The 16,318-nt window shown below is 50.0% G+C and overlaps 2 protein-coding genes across 3 annotated transcripts; one reads left to right on the top strand and one right to left on the bottom strand.

Annotated features, from left to right (window-relative positions):
* Nucleotides 1-97: 97 nt before the first annotated feature.
* LOC122364323 (cell cycle checkpoint protein RAD17-like) lies at nt 98-8,120 on the bottom strand. 2 transcript variants are annotated; one of them, XM_043334624.1, is made up of 13 exons: nt 7,897-8,120; nt 6,195-6,462; nt 5,680-5,821; nt 4,813-5,002; nt 4,431-4,559; nt 4,066-4,130; nt 3,590-3,709; nt 3,079-3,237; nt 2,065-2,294; nt 1,548-1,687; nt 975-1,090; nt 693-756; nt 98-436 (listed from the first exon to the last, which is right to left on the bottom strand). In XM_043334624.1, exons 1-13 carry the CDS (start codon nt 7,914-7,916, stop codon nt 370-372), a joined length of 1,710 nt encoding a protein of 569 aa, XP_043190559.1. In that variant the 5' UTR covers nt 7,917-8,120; the 3' UTR covers nt 98-369. The 2 variants fall into 2 exon arrangements, with proteins under 2 accessions (XP_043190559.1, XP_043190641.1); XM_043334706.1 differs by having other exon boundaries at nt 7,892-8,031.
* A 3,106-nt stretch (nt 8,121-11,226) lies between these two features.
* Nucleotides 11,227-15,967, top strand: LOC122364193 (CUB and sushi domain-containing protein 2-like). Its single transcript, XM_043334376.1, has 2 exons — nt 11,227-11,627; nt 13,762-15,967. The coding sequence occupies exons 1-2, from the start codon at nt 11,588-11,590 to the stop codon at nt 15,522-15,524; spliced, it is 1,803 nt and encodes a 600-aa protein (XP_043190311.1). The 5' UTR covers nt 11,227-11,587; the 3' UTR covers nt 15,525-15,967.
* The last annotated feature ends 351 nt before the right edge of the window (nt 15,968-16,318 follow it).

Below are 16,318 nucleotides of genomic sequence, written 5' to 3'. Positions count from 1 at the left end.
CGCCAACAATTATTTTATGATGCAATACATCGTTCAAAGCGATGTTAACATAAAAAAGCCATATAGACGCGAATCAAAGCTGATTACAAGCAGATAATAGCATAAATAAACTATTTATTTTGCATTATTTAACAAGAACATGACAACAAATATTGGATACACCCGAATCACTGTCACGTGGCACCATTAAAGCGTGCCATCGCACCTGCTGAATGCTACTCGCTCGGGAAACCAACATCACAGCTGGTGATGAGATGGAATACGCCTGTGGAACGTATGTAGAAGCGTCTCTACCGACTGAAGAGATATTCGGGCCAGCCGACCGACGGTGGTATCAGTTCGAGTACAGATGTGAGGACTGACCTGTCCTCAGTCGGCGTACTCCTCAATCTCCAGAGATTCCTCCCCGTCCTCGTCACTATCACAGCTTCCCGGCCTGGCGGAGGAAAGGGCGGTCCTCAGTCAAAGAAACTCAGTTCCCGGTGAGCGCACGATGTTCAAACATGCAATGGAATGGTGAAACACTTTGCGGAGAAGCACAAACGAACGGTACTTTTGATGGGTTGCCCAAAGAATCGTGTACGGTATAACAATTATGCAGAAATCAATTGAAGTTTCAACCAGAAAGCAATGGAAATTATTTTTAATCCTTCTTTTTCTGGACATCGCCTGCGTCCGCCTAGCGTAGTTACCTGTCCAGTGCAGGCTGGTAGATACGCTTGTAGAACGGCATGTCGTAGCTAGGCAGAGTTGTCGCTGCAAGAGACACACACCATAAATTAGACACATGCAGAAACCATGCAGTGACACTTCATAACAAGAAAAAAGATGAAGAGCAACAGAAGGTGCCCATCGGGTGTTATCCTCGAAACTTAGACTACCAGCTGCCCGGATTCCATCAACCCATGATATAGCACCCAAGAGCTCAGCCCAGGCTCTATCCCTGATAGTACACCCCGCGTCCCCCGTCTCACCGCTCGGGCGGAACGGCCCGGCGGCGCCCCTCAGACGCAGGAAGGGCAGTAGCTCAGTGACCAGGGTGTCGGCCGGGACCCTCCACTCGGCCAGAGAGTCGCGGAGAGTCTCCAGTCTATGGGTGGCAGGTTAGACTGTGCGGTTAGTCGCCACAATCCAGCAGACAGACATGATACTCCAGCCAGCCAGTCAATATTACCTAAATATACCCCAACCAGTCCATATCTAACCTTGCCATGCCAGGCTTCACAACATAGTCCAAACTGATAGCCCGTTGGCTCGTCTAAAGTATGTAATTATTATAATACATAGCTTTATTATTTATTTATTTATTTATTTATTTATTTATTTATTCATTTGCATAATCGCCAACAGGGCAATCTCCACTTACAGGCGAAGTCATAGGCCTAAAATAATTAATGACATTACAAACTGAAACATCGCAGATGTTAAGCACTAAATCACTAAATTAATGCATGTGATGATCATCAGCGCAAAATAATGGATAAGTTCGACTCAGTGAGCAGTACGCACGCAAATCACAAAGTGCGCCCACAAAAACCCATACCGACCTTTTTCCGCGCTGCTGCTCGACGGCGGTGAGTCTCGGCTGGCAGAACTGCCGGAAGCCGAGGCTGACGGTGGTCTGGCGGCAGAACATGACGCCCCGAGCGGCCACCGAGCTGCTGTAAGCCTGCATGGCCACTCGAGACTGTCGGAACATGAGGGCAAATGGTCAGTGGCAGTCAGGTGCATGGCAAATCCTGTTTCGTTTTTGGGGACTGTGCGTAAAATATATCACAAGACATATCGCAAGAAATAGCACAAATCTGGTATCCATTTTAATTCCTTCATTAGTACGAATGTCATAAAACGGCTAAACGAACCAAGCGCTACCTTGTAAATACTGCATAAGCTAACACTACATCAAGTTTGTTAGCAGTTTTGCCTCCTGCGTCTGAAATCGAATTTGCCAAATTGTAGATCCTTGCTTGATTTCAGAGAAATTACTCTCTCCAGTCCTTCGCTTCACCGCAACTCCCTCCACTGGCTGTGTTCATCCCAACCTCGCCCGTCCTTACTCCTTACCTGCCAGTCAGCGGTGATCATATCCGCATCACTGATGTAGCCAGCCGCCGCCACGGCGTCCTCCAGTCTCGGGCAGAACTCGGGGTAGTTGTGGTGCAGGTGGGCCACCAGCGTCTCGGGCTGGACGCCGGCGCGGGCACAGACCAGCTCCGGATGCCGCTCCAGCAGCGGCGGCCGACGGTGGGACGACTGGTGGGCGGGCAGCTCGGGCGACTCCCAGCCCTCGCCGCCTGGGAGGACGGGGGAGAGAGGGGTGAATGTGGGCGAGCGAGAGAGGCGACCGATAGAGCGGCAGAGAGAACGATCGAGGGGGACCAAGACTCCCAGACTCCCATCCGGTCCCATCCGGTCATCATGAGAGACCGGATGCCGATGCCGGTGCTCCTGGAGTCTCGCGGCGAGGCGGTCAGCGTAGATCAGCTGCGGGCGGGACACTGGAGCCGCTCGCAGAGCTACCTGCACAGAATCGGACGCCGCCCCGAGCGCGACTGCCCACATTGCAGCGACCTGGCCTGCCCGGCGGCGCGCTGCCTGGTGTGTCGCGAGGGCCCGGACACGTCAGAGCACGTACTGCTGAGGTGCCCGTGCTTGGCTGGCGCGAGGCTCCGCCTGGCGCCTACTCGGCAATATCAGACCGGACCCTACGCAGCTTCGGGACGGCGGGGCCGTGGCGGCCTTGAGCCGCCGCTACCTTAGTCACCGAGAGCCGTTGGGCTACGGTCGGCCGTGAGCCGACCCGGGGAGAACAACAACAACAACAGGGGGACCAAGAGAGCGGCCACTCTCGGGTTAGGTGTCTCTTGCTAATGGCAAAACGACTACACAACATTTGCGTAATGCAATGGATCATGGTCACATCGAGAAAATCAATGAGAAAGGTGTGATCAGCCAAGCAATAATGGGCAAATTGACAGTCGACTTTGTGTTTTGTGATTTGTAAGCAATGGAGCCATTTAAAACCACAAAGTGCTGCAGTCTCTAGGCCCAAGTTTGCCAAAGACATTGAACACTCACGTTTGGCATACATGATTTTTCCGACGGCCCTGAAGAGGCCCAGCGTAGCATCCCTGCTACCGACGGCCGCCACCGCCTCCTCAGCTGCCGGATCAGACTTCAGCCGGGCCTTCTTCGACGGAGGCGGCGCAGCTTTTGACTTGGTCTTGGCTGACTTATCTAAACAAAGAAGAGATAATGTCTCACCGTCACGATTGGTGAGAATCGGTATAAAATCAAACAACCAAAGCTAAGGTACTGAAAGTCTACCAGTCCTGGAAAAGTCCCTGACAACACAGCTGCATAATTGTAGGCTTGCAATAATAATTACCTACTGCCAACAAGAATTCAAGAATCAATATAAATCAGACAAATTATAGCTGGGACAAAAAGAAAACTGTTATATGATATGACTAACAGCCAAGCAAGGCAAACTATATAACATGGTTTACTGTCACATAACTTCCCTATAATAGCTTCATATCCCCTCTCCGTCCCACATACAGCTATTCTCACATCAGTCGTCACTCACCCGTCCTTCCCGGTGTGGGCTGCACACAGAGAAACTGGAGGGCGTTGATGGCGGAGCGGATGTCTCCCGAGGCGGCAGCAGCCAGCTCCTCCAGAGTCGCCTTACCCGGGTGGGACACGCCTGGTAGAGGCCGTTAGTTAGAGGTCACATCATTCGAGAACCCAGCTGGATCATAGACGGAGACATGAACGGGCAGGGGCGCTTATACTAGCGATCTTAAGCGAGTTACAAATTATTGCGAAGTTAGGCTACATGAGCGTTTCAAGAGTTTTTTTTTCGCTGCTCTTAAGAAGATAACTTTGTTCAACGTCAAAACAAAACCGAATGACTAAAGAAATCATTAATCACTTTTATAATTATTGATGATTTTTTAAATTCTGCTCAAGCATCACCTAACCGAATGACCTGTCTCTGCCGTCAGCCCCCCCCCCCACGGCAGCGTCTCACCCCCCCCCCCCCCGGGCAGCGTCTCTGACCTTTCTCCGCCGTCAGCACCCGCTCCATCGCCGTCACCAGCTGCTTGTTAGTCAGCGGACGGAACCTGCCGAACACGGTCGGATCAGTCACACTCTTAGACGGACGTCAACTCAGCGAAATGTGTTTTGTTCTAATCACATTGAAGAATGATGGTTTAAATTCTACACATCACATAAATTCAAGCAATGAAATGAAAAATGCAGGGCGCCAAGCGTGAGGTAGCAATTGCAACTAATCGGACCCACATCATCAAGATATTTCGCTTTAAACCTACCACTCAAAACCTACATCAAATGTCCCGCATGAGACAAATTTACGAAGGTTGAAACAGCCTACCACACCAGAGCGCTCCATCCCAACTTACGTGATCTGATGAATGCCGAGCTCAGCCCGCACAGAGTCGGGGAACACGCTGAGCACATCAAGGTCCGAGCGTGCTCCGCCGTCACTCATCACGAACACACACGGACTGCGAGCACCGCGTCCGTACCGCCTGGCCAGGGAACACAGACGGAACACTGGGTCAGGGATGGAGTTGGGTAAAATAAGCCCTCAATTCTGGACACGGAAGACGTCCAAACATGACGCTTAAAAACCAAAGAAGTGTGATATTTGCTTACGATGTGAGGGTGGCTAAACCTACCCAACAAATCCAAACCCTGCCAAATTAGCCCACTCAGCAGTAGCGGGCCAGCCTGAACAAGCTCACCACACTACACAGTCCACCCAGCTAGTATGACGCTCACCTCAGCACGTCGTAGAACTCTTCCTTTCTGTAGCTGATGGCGTTGGGCAGATCGTCGACCAGCACCAGCCTCGCGGCGCCGCCACCAGATGGCAGGACCGAGCCGTACCGGTTGGCCCGCACCAGAAAGTCGGCAAACTGCCGCAGCTGGCCCTCGGGGGTGACCGTGTCGCCCTGGCCCTCCCAGGGATCTGAGGGAGGGACACGGGAGCCGCTGATCAGGGCTGCGGAGTCGATGGATTTTCGGCGACTCCGACTCCGACTCCGACTCCGGCTTTCAAAAACCAGCTCCGACTCCGACTCCGACTCCGGGCAGAATTGTCGACTCCGACCGACTCCAACTCCCGACTCCGACTCCGCAGACCTAGCAGGGCTGCGGAGTCGACAGATTTTCGGTGACTCCGACTCCGACTCCGGCTCGGGTTTCTAAAATCGACTCCGACTCCGACTCCGACTCCGGTCACAACTGTCGACTCCGACCGACTCCGACTCCGACTCCGACTCCGACTCCGCAGCCCTGCCGCTGATGACGGGAAATTCCAGAAATAAGTTGAAACGCCTGATTCGTCGGGCTGATAAACGGTAAAGGGATGCGAGATAGCAATATTGCGTGACTAATGAGACTTCCGTCCTGCGCTCGGGGTTAGAAAGTGAGGCGCTGGACTGGTTATCATAAGCGAGTAGCGACCATACATGTTTAATTTGGCAGGAAAATCAACGCGCATAATGAACATCTATGTCGACGACTCCGCTTCGGGTGCTTATTTTTTAACCTTTCAATATCAGTAAAAATATGAATCAAGATGTCCAGCCATTCGATAAATCTGTCGCTCAAACACACACGTCACCATGCCGGCGCGCTACCCACCTTCCAGCATCCTGTCGCGCTGGTGCCGGCCCGAGGCGGGGGTCGTCCACTGCACCAGCGAAAGACCGAGCTTGTCCGCCACGCAGCGCACGCAGGCCGACTTTCCGCATCCGGCCGGTCCCGTCACCAGCAGAAACGGACTCTGGGGGACAGGTCAGGTCACAGGAGGGTCAGAACTCAGAGAGACACAATTTAGTCATAGGCCACAGATTGATTACAACAGGTTCCAGAAAGAAAAAATCAATCAAAGTACGGAGATGTAAATGATTTGCCAATGAAGAGCTTCGATAAGGTTATCTTGCTGTGCGACTTTTGGATTAACCCCTGATCAAATATGCCTAAAATCTGAAAGATCACATGGGTAAAACAAGGTAAGATCCAATTATCGTAGGCGGTCAAGATAACGAAAACGATCCAGTTTAAGCAAACGATCGTTATTTCTAACCCAGTCAGAACAGCATACGGACGCCCAGGATATCAACATCCCCGTGCCCAGCTCTCCGCGGCCTCCTCACCGCGGCCGAGCCGGCCGTCAGCCGGCGCCCGGTGTCGAGCAGCCAGCGCTCGAGCTCCTCCACCTTGGTGCGGTGCACGGCCAGCTGCTGGGTGCTGGTCGGACGGTGTCGCTCGGCCCAGAGCGACCCCACCCCAGCGGCGGGCACCGGCGCCGGACGGGGGGCAGAGCGTGCCGGGCGGGCGCGTCGCCGGCTCGGGACGGGTGCCACAGACGACGGCTCGACCCCGCCAAACGACGAGCGCACCCACATGACGGGGCAATACACCCTGTGGAGGAGGACACAGGCCAGTCAGATGCACCAAGAAACTGGGCGCTACTGGAAGGAAGCCCTTTGACCTCAAACAGGCAGATCACCTGCACATTGCAGGTAATATGCTGACCGAGGTCCTGATCATAACCAGGCATTTGTTGCTCCTAACAGTTGACACCTCAGTCATCACCCTAATATATATGTCAGAAGTCAAAGGTCTATCAATTCATAGAGATCATTGTTCATGGTTGAAATAAATCTTCATTTCTTCCTTTTTCTAAGTTATTACTTCATCTAGGTGCTCTGGGTATCCGTATATCTTTGACAGAGATACTAAAATAGTGAACAGCAATGAGTTTAGTTTTTAATGTAAGTGCCTTCCAAAACTGAATTGCTAGTTGCTAGCATTAACAAATTGATTTGAAGTCATGAAAATTTTGTAAACATGCTTGACACCCTAAGATAAATTGCAATGGCATAGCAGAAGAAGCCGGCACCAATGGAAAAAATATGACCAAAGAATTGACTGTAGTGCATTTCATTTTCAATTACTGGCTAAAATGGGCTAGCATTTGGAGCATCCGTGATATTTATGACATCCAGCAACTCTTAGTGGCAAAATAAGAAAGTCAAACAGCATCAGTTCATTTTTACTGACTGACATCTTTAGGTACCTACTGTTTAATGAATTTGTAATAAGACATTCTAGACAATATTGCTGGGGTAAAACAGCAGAGTTTATTGCAGTGATGTAAGGAAATTCTTTTTTTTTATCAAACTACTCAAGCCTAAAAAATCATCTTCTATAACCAATATTAATATAAACCATAAAGCTTAGCCTTTACTGATAAAGGCAGGGAACACTGACATGTAGCTCAGCCTGTTCTGTAGTTCAGGTGGTAGAGTGTTGGAATCCCAGTAACCGGTAGTGAGAGCCCAGGTTGGAATCGCTCCGGAGCTTGATATTACGAGACTCCTGCCGGGGATCGGCTGCGGTTGGTGGAAGCAGCCACAGCCAGTTTAGGTCAGTTGAGTGGTGGGACAGACCGTGTCCAGCTTTCAAGGATGATTTAACTTTGGCGGCACATAAAAAATTCTCCTATTACCTGGCACTGTGCTCAGACAATAGTGGTCAGGGTCTACGCAACAAGCTCTGCGTAGTAAGGTCTAGGACTTCTGTCAATCAATGTCCATTCAATCTGAGGGCAATATGAGGTGAAGTCAATCTGTCCATCCAAACATTCAAGCTAAATTTATTTTTTTTAAACTAGCGTCATATTTTAGGTAGGTAGGTACCTACTTACCACTCTTAGCAAGCTCATTAATTTACTCATTTTCATAAAAATGTAGGTATCTGATCATCATTGGTATTTGATACTAAGGATTCCCTTAAGCTTGAGCTTCTGCAAGAAAACTAAGTAGGTAGATACCTGCCTTATGCCTACCTTACTTTTGTAAGCTGATGTTCATTTAAGACAAATGATGAGGGTTACTCTTTAATCAGAATGATGAATCATGTTTTATTTTATTGCAAATGTCTTATGTCTTTATTCCGGCATCGATAACCCTGGCGTCACCGCCGCGGGCGCCGCCGGCAAATGTTTTCGTTCAAGGTCAAGGTTAAGGTTTCCTGTATTAGGCCGCCGTGCCAGGCCAAAGCATGCTGTGATGTCACTGGAAGAGAAGATAACGTACCACGCTATCAGTATCGACTGAGACACAGACTCAGACCGACTCAGGTAGACTCAAACTGACTCAGGCAGACTCAAGCTTACTCGACTGACTCAAACTGATTCAGATTGACTCAGACCAACTCAAACTAACTAAGACCAACTCAACCCACTCAAATTGATTCTGATTGACTCAAATCTATTCCGATCAACTCACAGACTCAGAATGACTCAGTGACTCAGACAGACTCAAACCGACTTAGGCAGACTCAGACAGATTCTCCTTACATGCATATTATGATTATGGTCTAACCTTTGCTAAAACTTCAGCCAAATTGAAATGTCTTCAAAATTTCAAAAATGATTGCCCAAAAACCTCTAAATTCTTTTGAAAGTAATGTGAATAAAAATATTGATCATATAGCATTCACATTGCCAGCATAGCCTATCGCCTTGGCATGCCTTCCTCCTTGCAACTCAGATCAAGATCAGATTGAGATTGAGATTGAGATTGAGATTGAGATTGAGATTGAGATTGAGATGCCAACTCAAACTCACCCTTGAGGCAACTGGCAAGGAGTCCAAGTCAGGAGTATGAAATTACAGAACCACTGACAGTAAATACCCCTTCCTGTGCGCGTAAATCACACCGGGGTGTGATATACACAATGTGCTCCTAGTGTGTAAATCACACCCGGGTGTCAGACCACGCAGCACCTGGGTGTGATTTACACAGTAGGCCCGGCAAATGCGTAAATCACACCGTGGTGTGATATACACAATGTGCTCCTAGTGTGTAAATCACACCTGGGTGTCAAACCACGCAGCACCTGGGTGTGATTTACACAGTAGGCCTAGCCAATGTGTAAATCTCACCAGGGTGTGATATACACTGTGTGCTCGGTAGTGGGTAAATCACACCTGGGTGTCAAACCACGCAGCACCTGGGTGAGATTTACACAGTAGGCACGGTAACAAGACACTTAACCAAACCTTAGACATGACCTGACCTAACCTAACCTAACCTAACCTAACCTAACCTAACCTAACCTAACCTAACCTGACCTACTGATTTTTGCCTACCCGTGGATGAGGAAGAAGGTACTCGCATGAAGAGATTGCAAGCAATGGTAAGTCAAATATTTTTAGGTTAAGTGGTTGTGCATCAGGCTTCAGGCCTTCGGCCTGAAGCCAGATACACAACCACTTAACCTAAAAATATTTGACTTACCATTGCCTGTAATCTCTACTAAGGCATTGCCTTCGGCACTGCACCGCTTCGCCACGAGCATTCAGACGTCGCTTTCCATATTGTATTGGTGCTTTTAAACTTGTCGGTCGGCAGCGAACCCACCGCTACCAAGGAAAAGCGAAAATGCGGGAAAAAGCGCCCGCACCGACGGGACTCGAACCCGCAACATTCGTATCATGGTGCAAGCACCTTCACCACTAGGCCAGGCGGTCAGCTGTTTCCGAGAGAGAGGACGCCCGGAATAGCGCCGGAATATTCGTAGTGCTTAGTCTGATCTGACCAATGGGCGAGCAGAGTCACTGCTCTGACCAATGGACGTTCAGCGTTGCTATGACGTCACATCGTGGTGAGATATACACACAGCTGCCCTCTCTGTGTATTCCTCACCCGGGTGTGATTTACACTACGTAGTAGATTTTGTGTATACACCGGGGTGGGTGTGATTTACACAAATGGCCGGTATTGTGTAAATCTCACCGTGGTGTGATATACACGGTCCCTTTGTAAATCATCACTTTCGAAACAGCTGCGCAGAAAACGAGCGCAAGCTCTTGTAATATAGCGCAGCTAAAATTTAACAGCCGGCAAACAATATATAAGGAGTGTATAAAAAAGCACTTAAGAAGTATTATTGAGATATATACTGCAAAAAGAAAATGATTTTTCAATGAACAAAGAAAAAATTGATATGCACAGCAGTCCAGTGACTGAACAGACGTTGGATTTGTTTGTAATTAAGGTTTAATGCGAAATACAAATACTACGCAGCGAGATTTCACCGGGCACCCTTCTAACCGATCTCCAGCAGTACATATACCAAACTGGAGTGCAATCGATCCAGTCGTTCTTGAAATGTAGAAACGACCCCCTGCACGTGCGCAAGATGAGTTGAGGCTCAACTGGAAAATTGGGCCACAGGTAGAGGTCTGGTAAGGTCACGACCTGACCGGAAATTTTCATGTTGCATATCAATTGATCCTTATGGATGAGTTAAACCCATTTCAGCTGTTTTAATTGCTCTACCTAATGCCTACCTTCTCAATCACAGGTTGTCGAAAAAAGCTTGCGCGCATTTTATGCCAACCCATCCTTCGCAAGGGATTGCTGGCAACCATGCCTGCACTCTGCCATTGGCGGATCCAGAAAAGCGGTTTCACTAAACCACTTTTCTGGATGTGGGGCCAAAGGTAGGTATACTTCCCAAAAAGTGCTCCGAGTCACCGCGGCTTCAAATAACAGGACAGGCACCTATGTATGTACCACCTTCCTTGATCCCAATTGGTTACACACGGCCACGGGTATAGTATCCCCCCCCCCCCACACACACACAAAGCTCAAAATTATTTGGTGACGTCCATGGGTGGTATATCCGCCTTTATAGATGCCTACCGTTGAAGCAGGACGTACAGTCCACAGCAGAAGTAATGTGGGTTTCAGTCATGGGTATGTTCTGTTTCTGAAGCTTAGGAACGATTAGCCAGACTACAATGAAACTTTGAATGTAGCTCATATGTATCGTCACCCTTGCAGCTGCAATTCTTTAGCTATTGACGTGTTCTTTTCAATTAGTCCGCATTTAAAAATCGTCGGTCAAAGCCAATCGTTGAGATTGGTAAAACCACACATTACTTTAGCGGTGGGCTGTACCTACATAGGTACATACCACACCACCTTTCTTGATCCCGATAGGTTACCTACAGGTACCCCCCCCCCCCCAGCTCAAAATTATTTGGTGACGTCCATGGGTGCTACTGCTATACCCGCCTTTATAGATGCCTACCGTCGAAGCAGGACGTTCCTGTCTGTTGAGAGGGTGAAGATAGACATCGAGTTCCGGTGCAGCACTGATACCGCCAGCGCTTAGTCACCTCGACCACTCTGCGATAGCGGCGCTCTGACTGATTGTGATCCGATCGCTCGACGCCCGACGCCCGAGGCCGTGGCCACTGCGGAGCCGTCGGGCGGTTCGAAACGTGCAGTGGTGTAGAGTTGGGGGCTGCGTTCCAGCGAGATAGTTGAATATCGGCTGCGTTCGAGTGGTGGACGCAGCCAGGAGACTCGGTGTGCCCTTGCAGCCGTCTGCGCGTCTTGTTCCCCGGCGTCAGCATCGGAAGAGGACGGCAGCAGTCCGTGTCCACCCTACGGTTCTACGGTGACAGCGGGACGGGACAGCAGTTCACAGTTCACAACGCACGCGGCGCAAGACCCCCACGTTGAGGATGCACTCAATGACGCGGCTTTTTGTCGTCGCCGTGATCGGTAATGATGACCTTTTACTCGGGCTATTTAGGTGGTTTATGTTGATGGATCGGGAAAGGTTCAGTCAGACATTTCAAGTTGCATACCCTTGATGTCGCGATCCACTGAAAACTTTTTTACCATTTCCTGAAGGGTAAACCCGCCATAGCATGGTAGTTTGACACACAGACGTTTTTTACCACCTTCCAGATGGTAAATTTTACTCTTTCATGAAGAGTAAACTCGCCAGGGAGGGGTAACATGACACACAGACGTTTTTTACCATCTTCTGAATGGTAAACTCTTTTGATTTACTCTTGTCTAGAGTGTAACATTTTTTGGGTTACACTCTTTGAAAGGGTAAATCTTTAACGGAACCCTTTTTTAGGGAGTAACGTATCATCTACTCTGTGCTTTACCCTCCTACAGAGAGTATATTCTTATGGCCTACCCTTTGTTACATGGTAATGTTTACTCTTTCCTTTAGTGTAAACCCCCCAGAGGATGGTATACAGACCCACAGACGCTTCCTTCAGAAGCTTCACGAAGCTTCTGTTAACCGGAGCTCACCAACTAAAAAAAAAGCTTCAAGAGCAACAATGTAGGTATATTTGGCTTCCGTACAAACAATACGAGGGGCACACCAACCATGAACATTGTGAGACTCTTCACTTATTCATACAAATTTATACAAACCGTTCAGCAATGCACAAGCGGTAAATAAACACCACGATACAACTTGAATGCAATTTGAATATGAATACAAGACATTCAGCGCCCTCATATTGGATTAGGCAGAGCGCACAATATTTGAAGTGAGCGACGGCGTTCCTGGGTGGTCGCCCGTCTGCGTGAGATAATGAGACTGGATCACTACAGTGCAAGGCTTTTTCAAAGTCACCAACAAAATGCATAAACTTGTAGCATCACAACAAAATTAATGTACGTACTCACAACACTAGGTCACGTGGCCGTGCACGGGGTCCCGTTAACCAGGTCAAATTAGCACCACTCAACGGCACGCAATGCTCTAGCACATCGGTACTTACAATAAAATGTCCACAGAGGCTCTATAGGCGATGAACAACACACAAGCACAATCACCAACGGCCACGCCGCGCGGCACCGACACTGCTCACATCCGCTCTCGGAGACCAACGGCCGAAAACTGACAGATGCGCGCGGCCTTCAAACCGCAAACGGCCGATCTCGTTTCTGATTGGCTGATTGTTTCCATTTCAAATATCATCTTCACGAGGGTAAACAAGATCCACGCATGAAACGACTATCTGTACCCGAGTCACGATACCCAGGAGGAAAGAGTTTTCGTGATGTTCTGGATCGCGAGAGTAATATTGATATTTACATGGTAATAATACTCTTCGCTGGCGAATAAATTCATATTAACCACGTACCGTTACTATGCACATAATGGTAGCAGCGAGTTACCCTTTCAATATACTATTATCTTGCGGGTTTGATGAAAATGAACTCTCCAGGAGATGGTAAAAAAGTTTTGAGCGCGCTTTACCGACTAGACACTAAAAAAAATGCCTATACGTAGGGCAAGTTTCATTTTTACTTTACAATTTCAAATAAATGTTCGTTACGTGTTAAAAACTCGCGTCGTTTGGGGGGGGGGGGTATTCACACACTCTCTAAGGGGTGTTCGAAAATATAAAAATAGGCAAAAAAAACAGAAGCAGATCACCAGCAATCAATATTGTGACCAACACACACACAAAAGGCTATAGCATTCGATATCGTTATCTCTAGCATCGAATGCTAACGATAGGAGCAATGGCCGATTGCCGAACGTTTACTAGGAAATATTTAGCGATAAGCGACTGATAAATGATAAGGGTCAAAGGGTGACTAATGTGGAACGTGTCCTTCCCCGGGTTGTTCTTTTATCGGGCACCATAATGCCCACATGCGGGGTCAGTTTGGGACCATTTGATGCATTCAAGTCAATAACATAAAAGTTAACTGCGTCTTACTTCGGGCGAGGGTCATGCTTAAAAATAACTCTCAAACGTGGTTAGGTAATCATGTACATACACAAATAGCGAATTGAAGGAATTGGAAAATTGTTCCCGTAGTCCCACCATGAGTAACGGTAGGTAACTGACGAGCTGCGCCGTCCGTTTGGCAGGCTGTGTGGCGGCGGACGTTTGCACGCGCAGTCCGCGGCAGTTCCTGGCCACCATGGAGGGCGCGGGGAGACCGGTGCTGATCCGCCGCGGCGAGGCCGTTGAGCTGGTCTGCCGTCCGGCCGACGACCAGGGCTGCCGCTGGAACAGACGCGGCGGAGACGTACTCAGCGACGAGTGCCTGCTGAGCGCCACCAAGGCCGGTGTCTATCAGTGTACACAGGGCGGCACGCTGGTCGGATCAGTAGAGCTGAAGATATCTAGTGAAACTACAGTTTACCCCTACCGTGAAGAACCGGATTATCGAATTCGTCATAGCTCTGCTTACCAAGAAAAAGAAAGAAAACGCCGTGCAGATGCCCACATGTGTTCCGACACTGGTAAGCTCATCGAGCAAAGTCTCCTGTGTGATGGAGCGAAGAACTGCAACAATGGAGAGGATGAGCGGAGCTGCTCGCTGCCCTGCGGAGCTCCGTCCGTGGGAGGCGGCAGCTCGCTGACCACGCCGGTCGGCCAGCTGTACCCGCACGGTGCCACGGTCACCTACACCTGCCCGGCAGGATTCTCCTTCCGACAGACACTGGGCGAACTCCGGCGCACGTGCCACCAGGGGCGCTGGAGCGACTCGCCGCCGACCTGCCACCGAAACATGGCGTTCGGCAGGGCCACCGCGGCGTTCCCCCGATCTGCCCTGCTGGGCCTGGGGTCAGAACTGGCTGTTGACGGACAGGTGGGCACATGGACGATGCTGACTCCCAGCGAGGGCACACAGTCGCTGAATGTGACGCTCGATGATGGCGTTTCCGTCGATCTGGTGCTGGTTCGCACGCTGAGCGCCAGCTACTCGGTCTATCTGAACTCGGGCAGCAGCTGGACGGAGTGTCACTGCGACAGGAATATCTCCAGGGAGGTGGATCTGACCGGACTGGCTGCCTGCACCTGTCCCTCTGACGAGCTAATCGGTGCCGAAGACGGTAGTCCGCTGATTCTGGAGGTCCTCAGCTCGGCTCCCGGACTGACGTCCCTCTCAATCTCGGAGATCGCCGCCTTTGAGCCGCTGTCTCCCGCGAACGACACATGCGAGCTGCTCGACCAGCCCGCCAACGGCCGCTATGAGCGCACGGGCGACTCCAGCGTCCGTCTCGTCTGCGACGAAGGCTACCGCGCCTCGTGCGCGGGTGACCTACCGTGCTCGGAGGCGGCCTCAGCGGTGTGCCGGCCGCTCACCTGTCCTCCGCCGCCGACCATCCCGCGCGCCACCACCGTGTCCAGCAACGGCACCCGCTCCGGAGCGGTAACCGAGTACCAGTGCTCGGCCGGTTACCAGCTGTACCCCGAGAGCCAGCGCACCACCGCCGAGTGCCGCGGCGGTCTCTGGTCCCTCAGCCACATCAGCTGTCTGCCCGAGTCGGATCTGCGCGTGGTGGCGCTCCGGCTGGGCCGGCAGCACTCGCGCAGCGTGGCCGCGCTCGGCGCCGAGCTGGAGCGGCTGGTGGCCGGTCAGCAGCAGCTGCTGCGGCGCCTGGAGGGCACCCAGCGGCGGCTCAGGCAGGTGGAGCAGATGCTCGACATCAACTGGGAGGAACTGGCAGAGGAGGACCAGAGGCTGGACTCAGTGGAAGAGAAACAGGAGGAAATGCCGGAACCGAAGGAGGAGGTGGTGGACACAGCGCAAGAAAAGGCAGCGGAAACCGAAGTGGATGAAATGATACGGGAACTAGAAGAAGTTGAGCAGGAATATGAGAACGATTATGAAATATGGTAGCCAGGTAGGTAAGACAGCGCCAGAGAAGAAAAGAAATGAAGAAGAAAAATGGTGATTGACATAAATCCTATTTTGTGCAACCGTCTACTCAGAAATATTTTTCGACTTGTGGAGATCTTATAAGTCCGTAGTTACGAGCTTCGCACGTGTTTGCGCTAATGATTGGTAGCAAAAAAAAAACTATCGTCACTTCTTTACGATATGTCATATGATACTATTAGGGGCCAGTTAGATGATTGTGTGCTATTTTTTATTATCTCTTCAACACGTATGTCATTTAATTAAATAAAGCAGCCTAATGTACTTACATAGATGATAGATAGGTAAACCTATCTGATTCCCCTGTGCGGTGTGCAAAAAACGTTTTTACGTGTCATAAACTTTATGAATTTACTTGCATGTATCTGGCGAACCAATTACCAATAAAAGCATCCTGATTTTAACCCGCGCCGTGCTGGCCTGGTCTGAGTTTTCTGTGTCATGCATGGTGGGGGGAGGGGCGTCACGCCCCGTCTAACTCGGCTCCTGGCTACGGGTCACGTAGCGACACGCGGTAAGCGACATTCGAAAGAGCGTCAAAAATAATGACGGAACTAATTTTTAGGTCAGGTCAAAGGTCAAGTGACCAGAGGTCATCGAAGGTCAGATTTTGTCTATTTCAACAATTTTCGAAACACCTGACGCATAGTTCGGGAGCTGCAGCGCCGCGGGAAAGCGCATTCGATGGCTCTTTCACAGGCCTTTTTGAGCATTGTTCTCAGATTTGGCCTCAGGTCAACGGTTTAGCCTCTAGA

Source organism: Amphibalanus amphitrite, unplaced genomic scaffold (genome assembly GCF_019059575.1).
Source record: "Amphibalanus amphitrite isolate SeventyFive unplaced genomic scaffold, NRLGWU_Aamphi_draft 000003F_arrow, whole genome shotgun sequence".
Lineage (NCBI taxonomy): Eukaryota > Metazoa > Arthropoda > Thecostraca > Balanomorpha > Balanidae > Amphibalanus > Amphibalanus amphitrite.
This window is presented reverse-complemented; position numbering and strand designations above follow the sequence as displayed.

Excerpts from the sequence above, each read along its gene's own strand:
- LOC122364323 (XM_043334624.1), bottom strand. The coding sequence starts at position 7,916 with ATGAACATCAGCTTACAAAA. Across the intron at positions 4,131-4,430 it reads CTCGGCATTCATCAGATCAC|GTTCCGTCCGCTGACTAACA; the intron begins GTAAGTTGGGAT and ends CGTGTTCGGCAG. Across the intron at positions 3,238-3,589 it reads GCCCACACCGGGAAGGACGG|ATAAGTCAGCCAAGACCAAG; the intron begins GTGAGTGACGAC and ends TTCTTTGTTTAG.
- LOC122364193 (XM_043334376.1), top strand. The coding sequence starts at position 11,588 with ATGCACTCAATGACGCGGCTTTTTGTCGTCGCCGTGATCG. Across the intron at positions 11,628-13,761 it reads TTTTGTCGTCGCCGTGATCG|GCTGTGTGGCGGCGGACGTT; the intron begins GTAATGATGACC and ends TCCGTTTGGCAG.